The 22,106-nt window shown below is 37.4% G+C and overlaps 5 protein-coding genes across 6 annotated transcripts; 2 read left to right on the forward strand and 3 right to left on the reverse strand.

Annotated features, from left to right (window-relative positions):
- Nucleotides 1–599: 599 nt before the first annotated feature.
- Nucleotides 600–3,999, reverse strand: LOC113751679 (NASP-related protein sim3). 2 transcript variants are annotated; one of them, XM_027295768.1, is made up of 6 exons: nt 3,633–3,999; nt 3,287–3,555; nt 1,936–2,157; nt 1,735–1,825; nt 1,303–1,576; nt 600–1,216 (listed from the first exon to the last, which is right to left on the reverse strand). In XM_027295768.1, the coding sequence occupies exons 1-6, from the start codon at nt 3,896–3,898 to the stop codon at nt 878–880; spliced, it is 1,461 nt and encodes a 486-aa protein (XP_027151569.1). In that variant the 5' UTR covers nt 3,899–3,999; the 3' UTR covers nt 600–877. The 2 variants fall into 2 exon arrangements, with proteins under 2 accessions (XP_027151569.1, XP_027151570.1); XM_027295769.1 differs by having other exon boundaries at nt 1,936–2,139; nt 3,633–3,998.
- Nucleotides 4,000–5,328: 1,329 nt separating this feature from the next.
- On the forward strand, nt 5,329–6,062 carry LOC113753540. Its single transcript, XM_027297719.1, has one exon. The coding sequence runs from the start codon at nt 5,364–5,366 to the stop codon at nt 5,925–5,927; it is 564 nt and encodes a 187-aa protein (XP_027153520.1). The 5' UTR covers nt 5,329–5,363; the 3' UTR covers nt 5,928–6,062.
- A 166-nt stretch (nt 6,063–6,228) lies between these two features.
- Nucleotides 6,229–11,601, reverse strand: LOC113753539 (wall-associated receptor kinase-like 14). The gene is made up of 3 exons (XM_027297718.1): nt 10,136–11,601; nt 8,233–8,307; nt 6,229–7,653 (listed from the first exon to the last, which is right to left on the reverse strand). Exons 1-3 carry the CDS (start codon nt 10,950–10,952, stop codon nt 6,362–6,364), a joined length of 2,184 nt encoding a protein of 727 aa, XP_027153519.1. The 5' UTR covers nt 10,953–11,601; the 3' UTR covers nt 6,229–6,361.
- A 6,779-nt stretch (nt 11,602–18,380) lies between these two features.
- On the forward strand, nt 18,381–20,288 carry LOC113754526. Its single transcript, XM_027298971.1, has 5 exons — nt 18,381–18,592; nt 18,690–18,742; nt 19,215–19,391; nt 19,479–19,562; nt 19,724–20,288. Exons 1-5 carry the CDS (start codon nt 18,527–18,529, stop codon nt 19,890–19,892), a joined length of 549 nt encoding a protein of 182 aa, XP_027154772.1. The 5' UTR covers nt 18,381–18,526; the 3' UTR covers nt 19,893–20,288.
- Nucleotides 20,289–20,891: 603 nt separating this feature from the next.
- On the reverse strand, nt 20,892–21,553 carry LOC113754527. The gene has a single exon (XM_027298972.1). It carries the CDS (start codon nt 21,458–21,460, stop codon nt 21,134–21,136), a length of 327 nt encoding a protein of 108 aa, XP_027154773.1. The 5' UTR covers nt 21,461–21,553; the 3' UTR covers nt 20,892–21,133.
- Nucleotides 21,554–22,106: the final 553 nt, after the last annotated feature.

Consider the following 22,106-nt stretch of genomic DNA (forward strand, 5'->3'; position numbering starts at 1 on the left):
TTCCAAAAATGCTTCGGAGAATTGATTTTTTCAAGTGTCCCACGGCTCTCTTCTACTTTGCAATTGTAGATTTCGGCAGAAAAATTGCATCTAATCAAACTGATTTGGGCAACCGAAATGCGTGGACAAAAACAGCTCTATACATCATCGGACAGACCAACCGTTACAAAACATTTATGGACCCATTGTGCCCAATCATATCTAAAGAGAATATCGCAAACATTCACAAAGGACAAATCAGTAGCTACCTGCTACCCATGTTCTGAGGCATCACATGAAAGTTTGTGATTGGCGATATATCCACTGTACCAAGCCAAAATACAAAAAGCTTATGGATTTATGCGTTCGGACCCGCTGGCTTCAACTTCTATGCTTGTTGCCATAAAATATTTGTTCATCGACACAAACAGATGAACTTAGCAAACAGCACCAAAACAAGTAGCTAAGCTTAGTACAAGATAAACACACAATCACGTAGAGACCTAACGAGTATTACATGCGACTATGATGCCATCAACGAGATTCAATCATCACCATGGGCCATACACATTGCCTGAACACTTGCTTTAAAATCGCTGGTAATTGCAGATAGCTGATGATAATTAAACTACATTTACTCAAATACCCGTAGTAATCATCACAAAACATTGAAAATGACAATGTAGTGCAATCATGGGCCGCAAGGATGATCTACAAGCTGCAGGAATAAAGCAGTCAGTTTTTCATTGTCTCACAGCTATTCTCAGACAAGGCCAAAACTACTTTCTTGCATCAAGGACCAAATAACAACATAGAGAACTAACGACATATGTTACCACCAATTTTAAATCTCTACACAGAATATTGTTCCAATACCAAGATTCAAATGTAAGGACCTTCAAGAAGCATTGCCATCAGTGTTATTTTGTGAAGGCTCTACAGAAGGTTTTTTCACAGGATTGGAGTTGGAGGTGCTTGGGTCCATTAGGACTCGCTTGACTCCTCTTCCCACCACTCCAAGATGTGTTACTCCAGCAGAACCATTAGTGTGAGCTGTGGAAACAGTTGAAGAATCAACACCCCCAGTGCTATTAGCAGTTCCCATCTGAGAAGAGCTCATTTGTACAGAAGCAGCAGCAGTAGCTGCAGTTTTTTCAATGTCCTTTGCAGCCATCATATACATGAGATCTGAAAGCAAAGATTTTTTGTTCAAAACAAGCTGGTGTAGATCTTCAAGCTGCATGTCAAAGAAATCACAATAATTAAGCTGAGTAGAAACAATTGCTTTAACAATCACCATAGGCAGATCTAAGTCAAACTCACTTTCTTTTCTAGTTCATCAGAGAGACCAGAGAGTGTTTCAATCTCTGATTCTTTGGCAGTGGCAGATATGACCGACTTGGATGTACTAGAACAGTGTTGAAGAGTTCGGTCTGATTCTGAATCAGCTGCTTTTGAGGTTGAGTCTGCCAACTCCTTTGCCTCTTTAGTAAGCCGCTCCAACCTAGAGATGCAAATGGAGATAGCCTTTTTGCAATAGGGAATTGCTTCCTCAGGTTTAGAACCAATTTCCAAACACAGACATAACCTAAAGTTTCTAAATTATCCAGTTAAGCAAAATGACGTGTCAGATATAAATGACAGGTGAAGCTGAAACACATTTGTTATTTGCTTAAATCAGGAATAATAAGTTGATTACTTGTATGCATGATCCCAGATTTTTTTTTTTTAAAAACTGAAAGTGAACGAGGATACAGTTCAGCTATATGTCGACTGTCTGGTTCAACAAGGCGTTCCAAGATCGAGAGGGCCTTCAGGTAATCACTAAGCGAAGTTTCAACATCCTCTACACAAATAAAATGAAGCTAATCATAGTAACTTATAAACTAAAATAGAGAAGCTGCAGAGTTCTGTATAGTTATAAAAAGGTACTCTTCACTAGTACAGAAAACAGACCTCTTTCCAAAGCAACTTCTGCCAATGCTGACAATATGTCTACCTTCTCCATTGTGTCCTCAGAGTGCTTTTCAACAATTGCCCTGGCAACATCCAACATTTTCCATGCCAAATCCAGGTCAGATTCATCCTCATCAGCTTCAGCTACGTCTTCACTGTCAGTTTCCTCTTCATCTTCTTCCACATCTTTCGCTTCAGTTCTTTCTGGAGAAGGGGAAAAGCCTGCGTAAAAGATCATATGCTTCGCCAAAATGGTGATAATCATTGACAATATTCAACCATTCTTTGAAAACATAAAGAGCTCAATTTGTTTGTATTTATTACCACCAACATACAGACTGTTGAGACTCCTACTCAAGTCTTACAATTTCAGTGCAACCACAGCTCTCACTGTAAGTATTGAGAAAGTGTCTGAACCAGCCATAACATATAAGAACTATTTTGCATTATCTATTACAACCTAGACAAATTTCTAACTGAACGACTAGTAAGACCTCTAATATATCTTTTGAGTGTTGTTTAACAGTAAGAATAAATTTCTTTATGATACAACCGTTTCTAAACCTTTTTTACATGGTTGTTTTCCTAGTACACAAACTTTTCACAATCTTGCGCAATATGGCAACAGAAAAGCAAGGATAAGTTGAAGCATACCAAATGAAAAGTCAATTGGTGACATGAAAAGGCCCAACTATTAACCCTAGCAAGATAGCCTAAAAAATATGCCAACTTACTGAAAAGTGCACCAGCGCATATTTATGTTCTTTCTGAAAGTGTTCATGCTGTGCAGCGTGTAATGATTCAGACGAAACCATGCAGAGTAATAGAATTGCATAAAACACCAAAAAAGGACCCAAATTGCAAAATTTTAATGGCAAACATAGAATTTTCCTTGTTTTCAGCAGCCCCGGGATCAGATGAGGTATGGAACAATTTCTCTGGAGTCTGCAAAGTTTGTGTTAGAAAATTAATACAAATAGAGTGACAGAATATAGAAGAAGTTTCATGCTCTGATATACGGACAGGAGCAAGGTAATCCCAACTAATGCTACTCAAAAAGGATAAATGGGCTACAGCAAAGATGCTTCAACTCAACACAACAATCAATGACTCAAAAAGACTGCCCGATTTATTATGTAAATATAGATTAGTCTAAAGCAGGTCAAAATGATTGACAAAGTACGAGCAAGACAACACTCTAAAGTCATTTTAAACACTGTAACTGTAATGGATGGGAATGGACTAGTAAATCATTGATTACTTATATTTTCTTAATGTGCATCTCTCATCAATAAATCACTTGAAAATAAGCGAAATATCATAGAACAATATAATGCACGGGATGACACACCGTCAGTCTCCAGTTCATTCTCTTTTTCCAGATGAGTGCTTGAAGTAGCAGCTTCTCCCGCCTTACTCGCAGCAGGAGTTGCAGAGGGTTCACCAGTTGCTCCACTCTCAACAGATCCATCCTTGTCGGAATCTGCCTTCACTTCGCTTTCTTTCTTCGGCACAGCGCCAAGAGGATCCGCCTCTTCTTGTGCTTTATAAAGCAACGCACATCCATACTTATAATAAGCATTCACACATTCCGGTGCCAATTCACCAAAATGCGCGACCCTAGAAAAAACATTTCCAAAATTAACTCAAGAAAGATGAAATTCTCGGTAAAGAAATTGGGGTTTCACATATACAACCTTATTTCTAAAGCACGACTGTAGTAATCAGTGGCCTCGGCGTAGTCCCGTTCTTTTGCGGCCTTTGAACCGAGCTCCATCAACTCTTCGGCGTACTCAAGAGACTTCTCCCGTTCGCAGCCGGACGAGATGGTCGAGCTCTCGGCATTGTTGCACGTAGACTCTGTGCCTCCTTGTAACTCCGATTCGATGGTTGCTTCAGCGGAATTCTGATTCTGGACGACGTTTGGACCTTCGATGTCGGAATTCGGGGCTTCCTCCGCCATGAATTTCAAAACCCTACTTTTCTAAATCCTCTTTCTATTTCTCAACTTTAAAAAGAGAATACCTTCGATTTCTGGCGCAAAAACGAAAATGTTCATTTCGGGAGACCAAATATTGCGGGTAATATACCAGACGACGCCGTCTAGTATTAATTGGTTTTGCTGTTGCTAATCTCTCATAGGCAGGCCAAAATTGTGAGATACATTGCGGTAATTACCAGACGACGCCGTCTAGGATTAATTGGTTTTGCTGTTGCTAATCTCTCATACTTAGGCAGCCAAAATTGTGAGAATTCGTAGTACTACCTTTACTGACAAATGTAGTAAATACTTGTACTTCTTTGAAAAAAAAGAAGTGAAAAGAAAAATAAAGCTGCTCGTTACTTGTTAGAAAACTACAGTCCCTTAATCGAGAAAAAATTTAAGGAAATCAAATACCACATTGGGAAATCAAATTCCTCTGTATAAGGAAATTATGCCAACAACCAACTTGATTTTTTTTTTCTTTAAAAAGGGTCTTGTGACTCTTGTCTAACAATGCACCAATGATGTAATTTAGGTGTTAATATTTTGGAAATATAAAATTAATTAGGAAGAGCTTATAAATGCAATATAGAATAATAATTGTTAGTACATGTATTGATATGGTAAGTTATGTGCAATTTAGAACTCTCAACAAATGTCCCTTGAGCATCTTTCAAAAAAATCTTTTTGTAAATGAAGAGTTTTAATGAGTATCCTATTAAAATGTAGTTTAGGTACTAATGTTTCTAAATACGAGACAAAATTTGGACTGTGGTTTTTTTGTCCATTTTTATGTTCTTGCATCATCAACAATTTTTCAATCATATTTTTATCTCACAAATATCACATTAAAATATTATCTCAAATAATCTACCATCCAAACACACTCGTTTATTGTTAGTATATGCATTCATATAGTAAAATATGTATTATTTAGAAGTATTAACGAGTGTCCATTTAAAAAAAAACCTTAAATGAAAGAGAGAATTTATACCACTATGTTAGAATTATGAGTAAGGCAAACCCTTTTGTCACTTATAGCCTAATTCAGAATTGAACTCAATGAAACTAATTTACTTTATCAGTCTCATGATTTTTTTAGAAATATGTATCACTTCATTCAAAAAAAAAAAAAAGTGTATAGAATTGTACCACTTTATTATTAGTTATAAAAATGAGTTACTTAATTAGAAAACGCGTACTATTTCATTTGAAAATCGTACCATAAAGAATTCCTATTGGAATTTGGAAACAAGTGCAACTGTGCAAGGGCTAATTAAGTGGGAACTAAAAAAAAAATTTTTTTGGAGGACGAAATAAACCAACCATTTTCTCAACCAACAATTTTGTGACCAAATTTGTATTTTAAAATGACTAAAAGCCCGAAAGATTTCTCCAGAAGCCTCTTTGAGACGGGTGGGGTTCTTTTGGTCCTTTCATCTGGATGATACCAGTTTTAAACTGGTGGAGGATTAGCTTCAGAGCTCGCCGGTTAGTGAGAGGAAAAGCAATGGCGTCCACAAGCTCAATAGTAGCACGCACACTCACCCTCCACTGTGTGCGCCACGACCACTCTGTTTCGCACAATTCTCGCGTCAATAGGGTTGCGCCGGTTGGCATTCCGGGAAGGAGGGAGTTGCTGTTGCTGATGACCGCGACCACAGCACTGAAGGCTGGGGAGATGCCGTCTAGAGCGCAGGACATAGGGTTGTTCGGGTTGAGGAAGAAGCTGAAGAAAGCGGAGGAAGCAGCTGAGGAGATAGTTAGGGAAGGGTTCGAGGCAGCTGACAAGGGAATTGAAGTGGCGGGAAAGGGAATTGAAGCGGCGGAGAAAGGCCTAAAGACGGCGGAGAAAGACATAGTGTCAGCGGAGAAACAGATCGAAGGGGCGGTGAGTTTCGGAGGATTTGCCCAGGCGGGCGTGGTGGCGGGAGCTGAATTTGTTGGTGTTCTGGTTGCCACGTCAGTTGTGGACGGGATTTTAGGGCCTGAAGCTCAGAAATCTTGAGCCCATTTGTTCGTTTTTCTGCAACGCAGAATGTAATTTGTAATTGGTTGTATCGTGTATGTATAATCCTCCGTCTCATTTGTAGCTTTGACGTTGAATTCCTAGTACTACATGCAATCTGTGAACTTTACTCCATCTCGTTTTTTTTTTTTTTTTAAGTTTTTTGCACCAAAGTTTGTTGGATAAAACTCGAATTTCAGTCATCTGACTCTTTTCGCTGCAGCTTGTTTTACTAGAAAATAAAATGTGGACGGCTGAGACAATCTGGTCCAATAATGTTCACGGGAAGAAGTGAGACTGATATGATAAGTAAACCAACTTCATCAGAATAATGGCTGCAAGAAGGCTTTAATCACCATTCATTGCCTAATAGTATATTTTATCCACAAGACGGCTTTAATGGGAAGTTATGTGCAGACGACACAGTAATTTCATTAGTGAACAATGTTGCTCAACAAACTGTTCGTTGATGGCGAGTCCTGCTCACTTAACCAGGGATCCTGGACTGAGACAGGGGAACTGTCCTTTGTCTCTTCCGTGGTAGATAGCGAATCACCTCCTCCTCGTGAAACGTTTGTTCTCCTACTTCCTACCCCCGTCTTCTTCTTTGTTGTTCTACTGTTAAAAGATTTCTCACTTCCATTAAATGGAGACGAACAAGAGGATGCCGCTGATGATGCCATGCAGATATTCTCGTCTAGCGGTGCCCAGCCACTAAGCCTGATTTGTTCAAGTTCATCTGCCACTTCCATCATGGACGGTCTCATGTCTCGATGAAAAGCAAGGCATCTAAAAGCCAGCTCTGCTACTTTGTGAATAGATGAGAGTGTCCAAGCATCCCTGTGAGGCTCAAGAAATGGATCAATTATCTCATCCAGACAACCTTTCCCTATCCTCTCAATAGCAAGCGCAGCCAAGTTAATCTCACTGTGAGCTCGCGAGAAATCCACCACTTTCAATGCTGTAATAATCTCAACCAGAACAACCCCAAAGCTGTATACATCACTTTTATCTGAAAGATGGAAGTTCTGATGATACTGAGGATCGAGGTAGCCTGGGGTTCCCTGTGGAGCAGTGGATACATGGGAATCATCCATCATGCCAAATCTCGAAAGGCCAAAGTCCGCCACCTTTGACTTGTAGTTATAGTCTAAGAGTATGTTACTAGATTTAATGTCTCTATGGTATATCGGTGGATTAATTGCCGAATGAAGATGAGCAATTGCACGAGCAGTTTCAGTGGCAATGTCAAGGCGAATTGTCCATGGAAGCCCTGAACCTCTTTCTCTTTGTAGATGCTGAGACAAAGTCCCATTCGGCATGAATTCGTAAACAAGGATTTGTTCACCGTCCTCTATACAGCAACCTAAGAGGCGTACCAGATTAGGATGGCTCACAGCAGACAGAAGCTTGATCTCGTTCATGACTTGTTCGATGCTTTCATGATCGCGATGCTTTATTTTTTTAATAGCAACCCACTCATCGTTATGGAGCTTTCCTGCATAAACTGTACCATAGGCCCCTGTTCCCAGCCTTTGTTTATCAGAAAAGGCCAATGTGGCCTTCTCAATATCTTTATAGGGATAAAAAGAAATGCCAGAGCTGCCAGCAGCTTCACCCAGAAGACGCTTTGCACTCATTCGGCTCTTCAACAATTTTGATCGCTTCCGGATGCAGTAGTAGAAAAGAGATAAAACAACCATGAGAGAAGCTCCAGCAATTATCCCTACAAAAAAAGGGCGGCCCACTGTCAAATTTTAGAAGTAATTAGCTTTCCGGTAATAGTAATTTCCTCTGGCAACTTTAGTTAGAACCCTATTACATTAGTTCACAGCCTTGAACCAAGGCGAGACAGTTATAAAAGAAACTACCATTTCCAGTTATAAAAGCCGCATTTTTGTGTGTGGTGGAGTGGTGAAGATTCATTAATGCAATACGTATTACACCAGCTTAGGCAGTTGCAACAAAATGCAGCCTGGATCTGGCAGAGTAAGAGCAGGAGAATAACTTTTTGAATTAAGCGCACAACCCTGGAATTTCTTTAATAGTTCCATTTGAATCTCGAGATTGCAATTCTACATGATAAGTTTACAAGAGGTGTAGATTAATGCAGTTTCCTTAGCAGATGTGATACCTTGACAAAAGAAGTTCCATGCAAGTATCAAACAAGACCGCTATAAATAGAAGCCACCAATAAATGAGATATCAAAGCATTTAATTTATCTGGCAATGGGAGCAAACATTTCTATCGCCATTTGAAGAGTTTAGAAGAGTTTTCCGAATCACAGAGCCAATAAAAATTTACCTCCAACAAGAATGCCAACTTTTGTAGTCCCACCACATCGACCTGGCATGTATCTTGAAGCATTGCAGGTAGAAGCTGTGGAGATTGTAAATGATGAAAGATTAGGGAATTAACGAGCATGAAAAATGAAAGGGAACAGTTAACTGAAGGGCTGTTCTTCTAAAGGTACGGTAGTCTAGCTTAGCAAGAGAAGCCACACTTTTCAGTTCAGAGAGTCTAATTTAATTATGCTTTCTTCTAATTAGCAAACACTTCAGATTCGTAACATTTTTATTGCCCTTTCAAGTCTTTAGGGAAATTTTTTTTTTCTTTATTTTTTTTAACCCTGTTTAAGGATGTAATAAGAGACAATGCATGAGCTGTTTTTGAGTGCTGATTCTAGAATCGTTGCCCTAATAAGAATGAGCATTGGAAAGGCAGGGGGGAAAAAGAATGAATGAGCATCGCAAGGAACAAATACCAGTAACACAAAAGTGGCTCGCTTGACTTCCTCAAGCGCGAGCTCTCGAGGAGAGATCGTTTGTCAAGTTTCTCAACAATTTAAATATCAGTTTACGAGTTGAACCACTAAGAATAAATGAAAAATAAATCAGTGATTGTTGCATCCTCAAGCTTAGGATCGTGTGAACTGCTAGTATAATATTCTACTTCACCAAGTCTCCCCTCTCGATTGACCATGGCGGCGCATTTAAGAATTTAACATCCCAATAATCATGGGGACTACTAGCTCCTCTAGGTCGCATAGTGGTTCAGTCTTTGGCCCCAAAGATTACACGTCGCGTGAATAGCTAGCATGCAGTTGCAGACAACACCAAATACTACATACTAGCTTCCTTCAGGACCTCGTAAGCCATTGCACATGCCACATAGCAATCGGTAACCATCAACGATGCTTAAAGTCAAACCAATAAAATTTCCACACCCTTCATTATTGGGGATGATGACACATGATCATGACTGGCCAATAGGCGTACGCCATAGCGTGGAAGATTCTTCTGAAGGCTCCCTTCGTGACTCAAATGATTTTTTTTTTCCTTTAATCTTTAATTAAATAGAAGGGAAGAAGTGAAATTTTAAAAATACAGAGTTAAATTAATTAAGAATATCTATATATAATCTTCGAAGTTTTCATTTTAGTTGTTAAATAAATCAACCAACAAAGTAAAACCAGAATGTCGTTAGATCTAACTGTTTAATTAAATGAACTATGTTGCCACAATTTGTCCGAGAGTTTGGACAGGTTAAAAACCTTGAAGGTCAAAAGTAATAAATCTATGCCGACGGACAAGGAATTCTTCTGGAGTCCAATGGTTTTCCTCTTTATCTATTTTTTGAACTCCTTCCGTCAAGAATGAGCAGCCTTATCCTGCGTAGACTGACTGACTCCTAATCAGCCCACAAAATATGAAAAATATGGCTCCTTCTCGTTGGTCAAATAAATACAAAAAGACCTTTCACATAGCGCCCGGAGTCAAAACTCAAAAACAATTGGATTAAGCCATCGGGGAGATAATAAAACTAGTGTTGTACGTAGTATAAAAGTACTCCAAACGAATTTCCATCCCAAGCTTGGGCTTGTTTGGTTTGTCGAGTCAAACCGCTTGAGAATTACTTGCTCCTTGATAAAGTTTAATTAGAACCTAAGGGTGATTAAACTATAATTGGATGTAGTGGATTTTCGCAACACGACAAAATGCCGTTCAAAGACGGGGGCTTCAAAATTTTGTTACAGCTACCATACTACTAGTATTTACCATTAAGGAAAATGAATACCACTACTACTACTACTAAGGAGGTAAAATCTACGATCACAAACACCAAGGAAACTAATAAAATGCAAAATCAAAAGGCGTAAGAAAAAGGGAAAAAAAAAAAAAAAAAAAAAAGCCGGCGAGCAACGCACCTCTTTTACAACCACCACCGTCCGCGAAGCCATCTCCGACGAACCCTTCCTTACACCGGCATCGGTACCCCTGGCGACGTCTGGGAGTCGATACGTTAGTACAGGACGCAGACTCGTGACAGTTGCAGGGGCCATCGAGCCACCACCCTAACTCCAAAGTCTGGAAATTCAGCAACAAAGCCGTGCTCACGCTCGACCTATTGTCGTCGTCATTTGTGTCATCCAGAGCAACCGCTATGGACGAATACACGACCGTACAATTGATCTGCTTGAGATGATCAGAGTCGAAAAATTTAGAACTATTTTTGCTTGCACCCGAATAACAACTGGTATTATTATCATGACCGCCGCTACAGCTCTCCTTGACATCCAACGTGGAGTTCAGCAGAGTCATTGGGACGGCACATCCATTCACCGGCACCCTACATCTATCGAACAGAAGCCCATTTCGCCGCGTCATCGCGAAGTTCGGCCCCTCGAGTTGATTCAGGTCGCTAATCTTCCGACTACAATTTGGCGGAAGATGGATCAACAAGCTGTTCCCCGTCACATTTTGGACTTGAAATTGCCCAATTGTGATCTCCCCGCTGTGCCCTGTACAATTCAACTGAATGTCGCAGCCCGGGGAGAATCCGAAAGGATACTGGACCTGGGACTTGTTCCCACAACCGCGATGGCATGTTCCTGGTGCTGATGAAGGTGATAGTGAGGAGGACGAGAAAGAAGCAGCAGATATTCTAGTACTCGAGATTGAGATTAAAAGAAGTGGTAGAAACAATAATATAATTAAGCGGGTAAAGACGAAAACAATAATCATGTTCTGGGTACTCAGAGAAAGGATCCGGAAAAGAAGGTGAAAAATGGTGAAAGAGCGGAGCAATCATCAGAAGTCAGGGGTAGGGTGAGGGATGGAGGAGAAGGGAAAGGAAATTGAACAGCAAGTACTGAGGTTGACTTGAGAGAAGCATGATACACCATTTAATGGTGAGCAGTTGATGTTGGGTGAGAAGTTATACTATCTTAATAAATGCTGTGTTTCATCCATGAACAACATCTAGTTAGTTCACAGGAAGGAAGGAAGAAAGAGTTATTGCTGTTGCATTTCTGGACCGTTTGCTTTCTAGATTTTGAGAAGAGGACCGCCCAACTAATCCAATAGTGCTATCAATCGCGGTTGTGACTTATGATCTGAGCTCTCGCAGCTCCCAACGGTCTGCAGAGTTAAGGAGGCGTTTGGGGGTGTTTTGAAGACTTGAGTTGGGAATTGGGATGGATGGATCAGATTATTAATTAAGGCAGACACAGACCAGACAACACACGGAAACCAGACAGAGACAGAGACAAAGAAAAGAAGGGAAAGGAAAATGGAAGTGAAATTCCCCGGAGCAGAAGAAATTGGAGGAAGGAGCAGAAGTTTTCCACGCTTGGGATTCGCAGAGAGAAAAAGGTGCTACTACCTAGTAGGCCACTGCTTGACGGACGAAAGGCCTGTTTCTTCTTCTTCTGCTTTTTTTTTTTTTTAAACTTCTTTTTATGTGTATGTAAGTTCATGGATATTTTGTCTGATTGACGGGTTATTGAAGCAATAAAATGGATTAATTAAATAAAGACTAAAAAGTGGGCAATGAAGAAATGTTTGACCAGGACAAATTCAACGTCTTAAGAGTTGGACAGCAACCCGTCATCGTGTCCTTGGGCCCACAGAGGCTTCTATGAATGTGGGGTAGGCGTAGAAGAGGGCCCACTTATTTGGGCATATGTGGGTCCACACAATATTCCGTGTCCACGATAGGTGTATTATTTTGACAAAAAAGGAAAAAAAAATATATAATTCGGAATCCAGTGTACAAAGTGTTTTTTTTTTTTTACTTTTCTTGGGTCTTTGCTGAGGAGTTTGTGCACCAGTACCACGTCTATTACTCTTACAAGTTCTGGCTTCATTTGGATTAACTGTTTTTAGAGGTATTTTTTAAAAACTTTACTATAATAATATATATAAAATAATTTTACTGTAAATATTTTTTAGATTATTTTTAGAAGTATTTTTAAAATATATTTTTGAGTATTTTTATAATTTACAATTTTTTGGAATTTTTTAAAAATATATACTGGCTTTGTTTCTATATATTAATATTTATTTATATATATAATTTTTTTATTTCAATTTTATTTTATAATATGTATATTAATATATATAAGATGAATATAATTTATAAATATAATATGTATATTAAATATATATTAATATACATATTATATTTATAAATTATATTCATCTTATATATATTAATATACATATTATAAAAAAATTGAAATAAAAAATAAAAAATATATAAATAAATAAATATTAATATATATATAATATAAAACGAAATTGAAATCGAAAAATCTGATTTCTATTTCCGATTTCAAAAACTCCATTACCGAATTCGAGCCAAATTCGCATAATTTGAAATGAAAATTCTGAATTTTTTTGTATATTTGGAGTTGTTTTTCATATATTGTTTGATATGGTATTTTTTGAGTTATTTTTATTTGTATATTACTGTAGCATTGTAGATGAAAAAATTTTTTTCAAAAAATGCTGAATCCAAACAGTGCCTCTGTTGTTTTCTATTGAATTTAAAAATAATAATAATAACTAGTTTGTTATTTTATTTTAAATTTGCTCCCACTTTTACTTCTAGCAATTTGGAACATCAATTATTTGAAAAAAAAAAAAAAAAAAAGGCACGCACGCACGCACACAAACATACATGGACCTCCCTCTGTATATGCACACGCTTAAGTCAACCAAACTCTCTAGACGGTTTGTTTGGATTGAAAATTATTTGCCAAAATTTATTTGCTTACATCATCATTACAATTTCCAATACACCTTTTTATTTTCCCAATTACTTTTTTATCTCACATACATCACATCATAAAAAGTACTACAGTAAAAATATCTCAAATAATTTACAATCCAAACAGAGTCTGAATATCATTATAGTAATATATATCAAATATGCAACGAAAACCAAATATGTTAATAGCCAAATTTCAAAATTACAAAGAAGTTGATCAGTACTTCCATTGATGAAAATTAAAATATGAGAACTAAATATTATGAGATACATGATAGTGCTGCTAACAACTTTCAATTTTTGTTACTTAAGCTAAATAAAATCTTTTTCCGGTGCGGCTGTCGAGTCCTTTTCAAAATTACACAACAAGTCATAAAGAATTACATTTAAGATGTTGTACAATTAGGTTTATACATATATTAGCAAATACGATTCCGATTTATATTTAGATGAAGGAAAATAGTTGTGACATAATTCTAATGCTGTATTTTCTTCGAAGCAATAAAGCTATCAATGATATTTAATTTTTTTTTCTAGTTGAAGAAAACAAAAGTCCAAACTTGAAAGGTTTAACTAAGAGATCGATGCAAAAACTAGAGATTATATAGAGCAACAGTAATTAGGATTGATTTACTACCAAACGGTAATAATCTCATAAGAGGAAATATTCTAGAAGTACCAAATGAAGTTTTAAGAACACATAGCAAAGCAATTCTTGAATCCCTAGGGTTAATTCAACGGTTAAAAGAAGAGTTCTTAAAACTCTGCTACCATTGTTCGATTCAGGGTTCGAATCATGCAACTGATACTTGGGAGTGAAAGAATGGTAGGAGGGATGGAAAGATTAAAAAAAAAAAACACCGGATCATTTGGGAGGGATCCCAAATATACTTGGGACAGCAACTGGTGCTTAAAGTCTAAAGATAAAATGATGACCAGGTTGAGAAGTGAGATAACATTAGAATGGTTCGATGACAGAGATGCAACAAATCCAATACTTATAAAATGACCCGTTCCTAATGAAGACAAGGATTTGGCGCAAGATACAGCAGTAGTTAGAAGATATATATATATAAAATTTATCCGACTCCTTACGGACTCTCAGGTGTCTGTCGTGATCAAGTTTGATTTTATAGGTCGGAAGAGGTACATTGATTAGCTAAAAGATGTAGTAAATGGTGCTATAAATTGAGTGTTAGATATAGAAATGGCTCGTGCATATGGAGTAAAAAAGCAATCAAGTATAGCAAATTAGAGATGACAAAGCCAGGTGCAACAAAATTAGATGCGTGTCGTGTCTATTTTTGTTTGCTTTACCTAACTTTAATTTGCATACGCAGACTGAATTGCTGAAAGTTTGTAAAAGGGCTTTAGAGGTTTGCAGCTCTTAAGAGTTCTGCTGTTAAACCATTATTTTTTTTTTCTATTTATACTCTATTAAAGTTTCTCTTTGCTTTAAATAAAAAATAAAAAAAAAAGCCACTTCTTTCAATTGCTGTCAAGTTCAGCTTAGTCAAAACAACAGAACGAGGTGATTCAAATTTGAAAAGAGTTCCGTGTATGAGATGGAGAAATCTTACAGAGTATTATCTGGGGTGCCATATTAGATAAACACGCAGATAGTAATGGGATGTTTGGATTGAGGATTATTTGTCAAAATTTATTTGCTTACATCATCATTACAATTTCTAACACACCTTTTTATCTTCCCAATTAACTTTTTATCTCACATACATCACATCACAAAAAGTGCTACAGTAAAAATATCTCAAATAATTTACAATCCAAACAGATTCAAACAGCAAGTTCTTTACAGATTCAAAAAAATAAATGGGATGACTGACCATCACATCCGGTGGAGAAAGAGTGGTTGATAGAGAATCTTGGCGTGTCCTCCACCCCCTTCAAAGTCCTCGCCTTTTCTTTCTCCCATTCGAACGCGTTAAGAGGGCCATGTTTAACCATCTACCTCCACCTTTATCAAAGAGCTTGCAGCTGCTTTCATATCACTACTTTTTTTACATGCATTCTAGCGTCTTCTTGAAGTACTTCAAACTTCAGCTTTTCCGTCTGGTAACTTTTGTAGGTTTGTTTGGATTGGGATTTTCAGTACAACATTTTTTAATTAATTTTTTTTATTTTACATACATCAAATCAAATAGTAATGATATATATTTTTTTAAAAAGATTTCTAAAAATAGCAATTCAAACCGATTCTAAATTCTTGCTTTGTTTTGACCCAATTACAAATGTGTTCAAATGATGTTGAATTTTAGCAAAGAAAAATACCCGAGAAACGACGAAGACAGAATAAGAAACAAAGGCGAGGCGAGGCAACTTCCCAAGAGAGCCTCTCAAGAAAATGTGACATACTTTGTGTTCGGATTGCAACTTTTTTGAAATTTTTGTAAAAAATGTATTATAATGGTAACTATTTGATATATATCTGAAGTAAAAATGTGATTATGAAATATAGTCGCAAGATCGTAGAGATTTTTTTTTTTTTTTATATATATATATAAGAGCGGATGGCGCTATTAAACTGTCAAAAAGCAAAATCAGATCTGACGCCAAATCTGGTGTCCTAATAACTCCCAAAATGTGTGGTGCAGCTGATTCGCGACAACCATAAAATTGCGGCAAATTTGCGTACTTGTTTAACATGTGTGCAACTGTTGGAGAGCACAAAAGTCAACCAATATAATGTATCTTGATCATTAGCTAGGCATATGTAAGCATTGCATGGAGCCTAACTCCAGATTCCTGCTGTATTTTGCAATTAAACAATCCAAAATGATGAGCGGTAAACATTGACGATTCCACACAGGATTAATCTAAAGGCTAAAGACGCAAAGGATGGAATCCAACATTTCAGCTGCTTCAACGACTTTTTAGGAGTTTATGAATTATCGAGCTTGTTTTGCTACGTGCAACTCTTGAAGCTTGGACTAGTCAAACGTCGAACACAACAATAAATTATTAATGAACTGCCACAAGTATTATTACAACAATCGTAATGGATAGACATTTCCAATTGACATTTTGTAGCATGCCAGTCTATATATATAGTTTCTTAAAGACAGGACTCTAATTATTATTATTTTTTCTAAATTTATATTTATGTATTTTTTTTTGAGGGAGAGTGGTTTAATTTAGAGAAACGTGCTATCCAGCAAAATTGAACGATCATAGCTGGCATTGGTCCATCCTCTACGTGTGACGAATAAAAATATTTCCCCCATCTCCAAAACGAGTGCACGAAAAATCAACCTACAAGAAATGCACTGCCACTGCAGTTGGACTCTCTATCTTGAACCTTGTCTGCTTAATTTTTTCTTTTTATCGCTCATGACCCAATTAAACAGTGATTAATGAAATATAGAAAGGGGCTTGCATCTATTAACTTTTTTTTTTTTTTGATAAAACAGTGAAATATATTGAAAGCAATCATGCATTCTTTAACTGCGAGGCTTTGGGTTTGAAACTTGTAAGAATGAAAAGGACAATAATATTAGAAGAAATTTTTTTTGTAAGAGTTTCCCTACAAGAGACTTGATCCAACTTGAACAGAATTAGTCATAAACAGTAAGAAAAAGATACGAATATCTGTGATTTATACTTTAAAAAAAAAGAAAAAGGAAGGGGACCATTTTACGAAAGTGATTCTATCAAGTCCACGTCTCCTCCAATCCCAAATTTACATCTTGCTAGAGCTAGAAGGTTGAAATGCTAGTGAAAATATTTACATCTCAACGTCCTTTGGGATCTAAAATGCGGTCATTGTAGGGTCAATGTCAGAAATTTCCCGCAAGAGAGAGTACGTGAACAGTACAAGAATTGGTCGCAGCATTTCCTTCGAGGGGTAGAGGTGACTTGGACACTTGCCTCTTATAACTGCAAGATTTGATTACCAAAAAGTTATCAAGAACTATTCGTGATTGTTCATACTCGATTATTTTTTCCAACGGTTGAGATTAGTTCACGTACGTAATTATTAACTATGAAAATGGAAAAGGATCGCACTTTTTTTTTATTTTCTTTTTAAAAAAGATGTACATCGAATTCTTACGCTAAGATACAGAGCGAGAATGTAGAAAAATTTGCAATCATTCTTGGATTGTCAGAATTATATTGACAGTGGGAGTAACTCTCTCAGTCGTGGAAAAGGCAGCTGCAATTTTTATTTTTTACCATGGGAGTAACTCCTACAGTTTTGCCAAGTGTCGTAGTATGTATTACATTACAGTGTTCGTTTGTTCCGGACATTTACCCCTCCTAGTTGTTGGGCTGTTGACACATGACCGTTGCAAGTGGGCAAAGGCGGTCATATTGCCCATTGCACAAGTTACTTAAATAACGGATAGAATACCAGCCCATCCATGAGCAATCACCATCGTTTTTGAGAATTGATGCAGAAATAAGAGACTTGGATCTTATTTGGATTGTGATTTTTTCTCAAAATTTTTTTTAAATATTTTCTGTGAATACATTTTTTAATCATCACTCTATCTCAAGTACATCGAATTACTGTAGTATTTTTTTAAATAAAAATTTCAAAAAAAAAAAAAACAATCAAAGCTGGCTCTTGATATTTGATAGAGTAATTTAAGATTGGGTTAATTACATTTACTCCCTTGAGGTATGTCTAAATTACAATATCGACCCTAAGATTTGACCATATTACCAGCACCCCCCTATCAGTAACAGCATCCGAATCCATCTAACAGAAACATTGAAATGACGGAAGCACTGTCTATCTAAGAGAGGAGCAAACAAAATAAAAATACTAATAGAGAGTGAGTATTTGTATTTCTTCTTCTTCTTCTCTCAAACAAAAATAGCATTTTTTTTGTGCAGAAACAAAAGAAATTGAAAAAGAAAAGACATCAATTTGTAGCATACGTTGAGAAATTGAAAAGGAAAGTTTATCATAATAGGAAATGAAGACCAAAAAATGACAAAAAAATAAAAGAAATAAAGAACTGGAAATGAGGAAAGGGTCTCTTGGTTAAAGATTTGATCATTTCAGGGAGTGTTTTATAATTTGTTCAAACGCTAAATACGGGGCTTTCTCTTCTTGAGACCGCTCCGAATCCTGCCTTGATTCCATGTGCTGTAGTGCTTATTCCAAATTTGCAATTTGAAGATAGTGATTGCTTCTCAAATTATTTAAGAAATGAACACTGCAAAAAAAAGAAAAAAGAAAAAAAAAAAAGAAATGAAGATCATTTCCAGCTTGTACACTTCGACTATTTTATTTGGGCTAGACCTTCTCACCCTTGCTCAAACTCGCCTCACTTTGCTTTTGGGCTAACCCGCCTCTCTGCCTTTGGGCTCAAACTCGCCTCATTTTCTCGCAAAAGCTCCCCACCACAAAATCCCGAAGAGACGCAGTAACTGTGGGTGCTGCGGGCTGGCTTTGCATTAAAAATGTGACCCTCAAAAACCCTAACCCTAACCTTAAAGCCTTAAACCCCAGAAGTTGAATTCTTAATGCCTGAAGAAGACCCTTCAAACTTTGATAGTATATAAAGAATTCGGAAGGATGTCGGGAAGGGGAGGAGATAGTGACTCCGACGATGCAGCCCCCGAGGAATTCACCTCTCAACAGGTCCGTATCTCTTCCTTCTTTTAGCTTTCAAATCAATTTTAGTTACTCGATCCATAGCCGTATGATTTTCCTGACTGTTTCTTTTATTTTTTTTCAGGGAATCGAACAAGATGAAGAAATAACTAGACTCCAAAAAGAAAATAAGGCCAGGTAGGAGAGATATTTTATGAGCTTAGTTAGGTAGGTAATAATAATAGTGGTGATTAATGTTGTGCATCATGACTCCCCTAAATTATTGGTCTTGTAATTCTTTTTGAGTAGAAAAAATTTGCCCTTTTGAAGCATTTGGCAATTGCACGATTGTTGGATTAATGTGATCACTATTCTCAGGTGCGAGTGCCTGGTGTAGTGGGTTTTTTTTTTTAATAAATAAATTTTAATTTTAATTTTGGCTGCGAACGTTGAACTTATTTTCGGGATCCGTCTGCTCAATAGACAGCCAGATATAATTTGGAATTTCTGTTTGGATTTATGAGACTTAGAGCTTTGCAACTATAATATCTACGTTGATAAATAAAGGCAAGGTTCTTCTGTCTCTGTTTCTTGGGACGCTAACCATAGTGATTTTTGGTGAATCTCTGTCTGTGGCTTTATCTGAATTTATATAGTACCTTCTCTGTAGAGTTGTTCGCGAGGGAAAAGACCGTCGGAGAAGATGGGCTCAAAAGGTAACTCCACGACCCTTGGGAGAGGAGGAAAGCATTGAAGATGCGAAGGAAATTGAACCAAAACAAGAGTCCCTTGATTACCAGGGAATGCTGCCAGATGAAATTGTGAAACTTCTTGCAGCTAGCGAGAAGTGGGTTATGCAAACTTGCTTTTTTCCTGATTGTGGATTTTGTACTCCTGATACGGTCTCTTGCTGACATTGTAAGCTTATCTGCAGGAAAGTTTTTTCATCGGATTCAGAAGAAGAAAAACCAAAGAAAAAGCCCAGCTCAGCGAAGAAGAAGAGAACGAAAAGACCAGGGTATGCAGCTTTTCCTATCTTTCCTGGTAGATGAATATCCTGTAATTTCATAGCCTGTCAATTGCATTTCTCGGACAGAGTAAGACATGTTCAATGAATGGAAGCCTAAGTGTTTTATGTCTGTTCAACTGACAGAATTCCCTTCTCCTTGTGGTTTATAGGCTAGAACCTATTATTCTAGAGGAGATACCACCGGCTCAATGTTTACAGAGTTCACTGGAGTTTCTGAAGAAACGGAAAATGCAGATTTCAAGATCATCTGCTGTTCTGAACAATTCAGATCAAGCATTGCGGCTCCTTTCTACTTCAGGGTTACTGTCTAAGAAATGATAAGTAACAGCTTCCTTGGTACACATGCTCAGGGGGATCCACATGCTGTTGTAAAAAAAGCGAGGATAGTTTATGTCTCTCATCATGGTACACCTTACATTCTCCATTGAGAAAGTAAAAAGTGGAATTGATAGTAAAGATTGCATTTATGTCAACAGCTGCAGGTATGCATCCTATCATGCGTCACTGTGGCCTCAGATAACATGTTGTACATCTTTTGCAAATCCATCCCTTTGTGCCAAAGCAGTTCCATTTTCATGTTGTGACATTTAGATGAACTAATAATTGCGACTTCAATGGATCTCAAACAATATTTAAGTTATGCTTCCACTTTTTGGTTGCCATCAACTGTAGTTGCTTATTTTTCTGAAAGATATCTTCAGATATGCTCTCCCACTTACGTGTTCAACCACTTTTTCTTGTTTTATACTAACAGAAGATCCATTAATCAAGAAAGTTGCTGATAATTATTCAGTGGAACTAATTGCCAAGTGTATGCGGCATTGGGATGCGGATGTTTTAGTCAGTAGACTGAATTTCCTCCATATCAAAATGACACCAAACACCACAAGGCAGTACTTCTTCAACGAATGATGAAACTAATGGGTGCATTTGTGCTGACTAAAGATTTTGTCATATTCCGTTTTGCTCGTTAAAATGAATATTAAGCTGTTGCAAGCCACTACAAGCTTTGCCTTCTCATGCGAGATTCCAAAGAGGAGCCACCTACCGTGGAAGATTTATGGATTTTTATTCTGCGCTAGAGATTTTAAAATACTTGACTATATTGCGGGTCTCGTTGCTTTTAATCATTATCCATTGTGCTTTCTTTTCCGGAAACTATAAGAAGAAAAAGATATTCGTTCAGAATGTTGCACTGGTTCATAAAAATGACAAGCATATTGCAGCAATGATGAAGCCATCCTTATCATGAGAGAACAAGTAACCCACCTACAGAACAGGGTTTCAACGCTTGCTAGAGAGATCAGACAGTTGAGATAAATTGAAGACATGCAGAGTATGCATGTTAGAACAATATTTACAATTTTACAGCCCACAAGAACTCAAAACAAAGATTGTCTTGGTCTCTCAGCCCGAGCCATAAAACAACTAGCACTGAGATTTAGCAAGACGGCAAAATTTTTACTACCAGGACTAGCCAAAACATTGCAAATAATGCTACCATCACACGGATTACCAAGCTGTTGACTCGATATGCTATTGATGAGCGCCACTTGAGATCATGGGGAGGAAAAAGCGTCACCAAGTTGCAGCCACTTCTGCTCATTATCGGGGAGAGAATGTGCATCTGCATGATCATCAGCAGCCAGGAGAGCCTGGAGAGCATTACGGACCTTGTACATTGACTTATGGTGACGAATGCGTTTGAGGACAACATCTCTATCAAGGGGTTGAGAGCCATCACGAGCTGCAGCTGATGATGATTTCAAGATTAGCTGGCTAGTGACCGAGTTGATGGTCGACTCGTTTCTGGCGCCGTGGGGAAGGCTCAATTCCTGTGGCTCAGAGAAAGATGGTGGTTTGCTCTTAGAGATCATAAATGCCATTTCTTGGCGTGAAACTCCAACTTTGTGATGGTTAGTAAGAGGGACTGAGAAGGTTGCAATTCCATTGTGCTTCTGTCGCTGTGTGTATATATATATATATAGTATCGCCGTCGTTTGTTTGGAAAGGTTTCTGTGGGCATGACTCTGATTGATTTGTTTATTTGGTTGATGAAACTAGGACGGATTACTCACTGACATAACGAGGCACCCCTAGTATTTTATTTACAGCTGGTGGTTTCCACCGAGTGCTGGCTTTGGCATGTAGTGCTGCGCACTGCTTCGCTACGAAACTCTATATAAAATAGGGCAGACAAAGAAATCAAAGAACGGCAGGTTCTAATACGCAAAGCTAAAAGTTAATTTGAAAACTATTGTCTACACTAACACCTCCAACGTAGCTTAAATTGTGAATTATATCCAAATAAAATTCCTGTAGGCGGACTCTCCCAGTCGCGACATTTTTTTTCCCGTAAATTTAGAAAAACCTGTTTGATAATAATTCAATTTAGTGCTTAAATTTAACAAATTCAAATTTTTAAATATGTTTATATGCATTATAACTAAAAATAAAATATTTAAATTAATTAAGTGACACTAAATTTTTTAAACAAAATTTACTTCAAAAATTAAGTGATAATAACTTATC

The sequence above is a fragment of the Coffea eugenioides genome, chromosome 11 (genome assembly GCF_003713205.1).
Source record: "Coffea eugenioides isolate CCC68of chromosome 11, Ceug_1.0, whole genome shotgun sequence".
Classification (NCBI taxonomy): domain Eukaryota; kingdom Viridiplantae; phylum Streptophyta; class Magnoliopsida; order Gentianales; family Rubiaceae; genus Coffea; species Coffea eugenioides.

Coding starts and splice junctions, on each gene's coding strand:
- LOC113751679 (XM_027295768.1), bottom strand. CDS start 3,898: ATGGCGGAGGAAGCCCCGAATTCCGACATCGAAGGTCCAAACGTCGTC. Junction 3,556..3,632: donor AGTCGTGCTTTAGAAATAAG/GTTGTATATGTG, acceptor TGTTTTTTCTAG/GGTCGCGCATTTTGGTGAAT. Junction 2,158..3,286: donor GAATGAACTGGAGACTGACG/GTGTGTCATCCC, acceptor TCTTTTACGCAG/GCTTTTCCCCTTCTCCAGAA.
- LOC113753540 (XM_027297719.1), top strand. CDS start 5,364: ATGATACCAGTTTTAAACTGGTGGAGGATTAGCTTCAGAGCTCGCCGG.
- LOC113753539 (XM_027297718.1), bottom strand. CDS start 10,952: ATGATTATTGTTTTCGTCTTTACCCGCTTAATTATATTATTGTTTCTA. Junction 8,308..10,135: donor CGGTGGTGGTTGTAAAAGAG/GTGCGTTGCTCG, acceptor CAATCTCCACAG/CTTCTACCTGCAATGCTTCA. Junction 7,654..8,232: donor AGTTGGCATTCTTGTTGGAG/GTAAATTTTTAT, acceptor CTTTTTTTGTAG/GGATAATTGCTGGAGCTTCT.
- LOC113754526 (XM_027298971.1), top strand. CDS start 18,527: ATGTCGGGAAGGGGAGGAGATAGTGACTCCGACGATGCAGCCCCCGAG. Junction 18,743..19,214: donor CAAAAAGAAAATAAGGCCAG/GTAGGAGAGATA, acceptor CCTTCTCTGTAG/AGTTGTTCGCGAGGGAAAAG. Junction 19,563..19,723: donor AAGAGAACGAAAAGACCAGG/GTATGCAGCTTT, acceptor TGTGGTTTATAG/GCTAGAACCTATTATTCTAG.
- LOC113754527 (XM_027298972.1), bottom strand. CDS start 21,460: ATGGCATTTATGATCTCTAAGAGCAAACCACCATCTTTCTCTGAGCCA.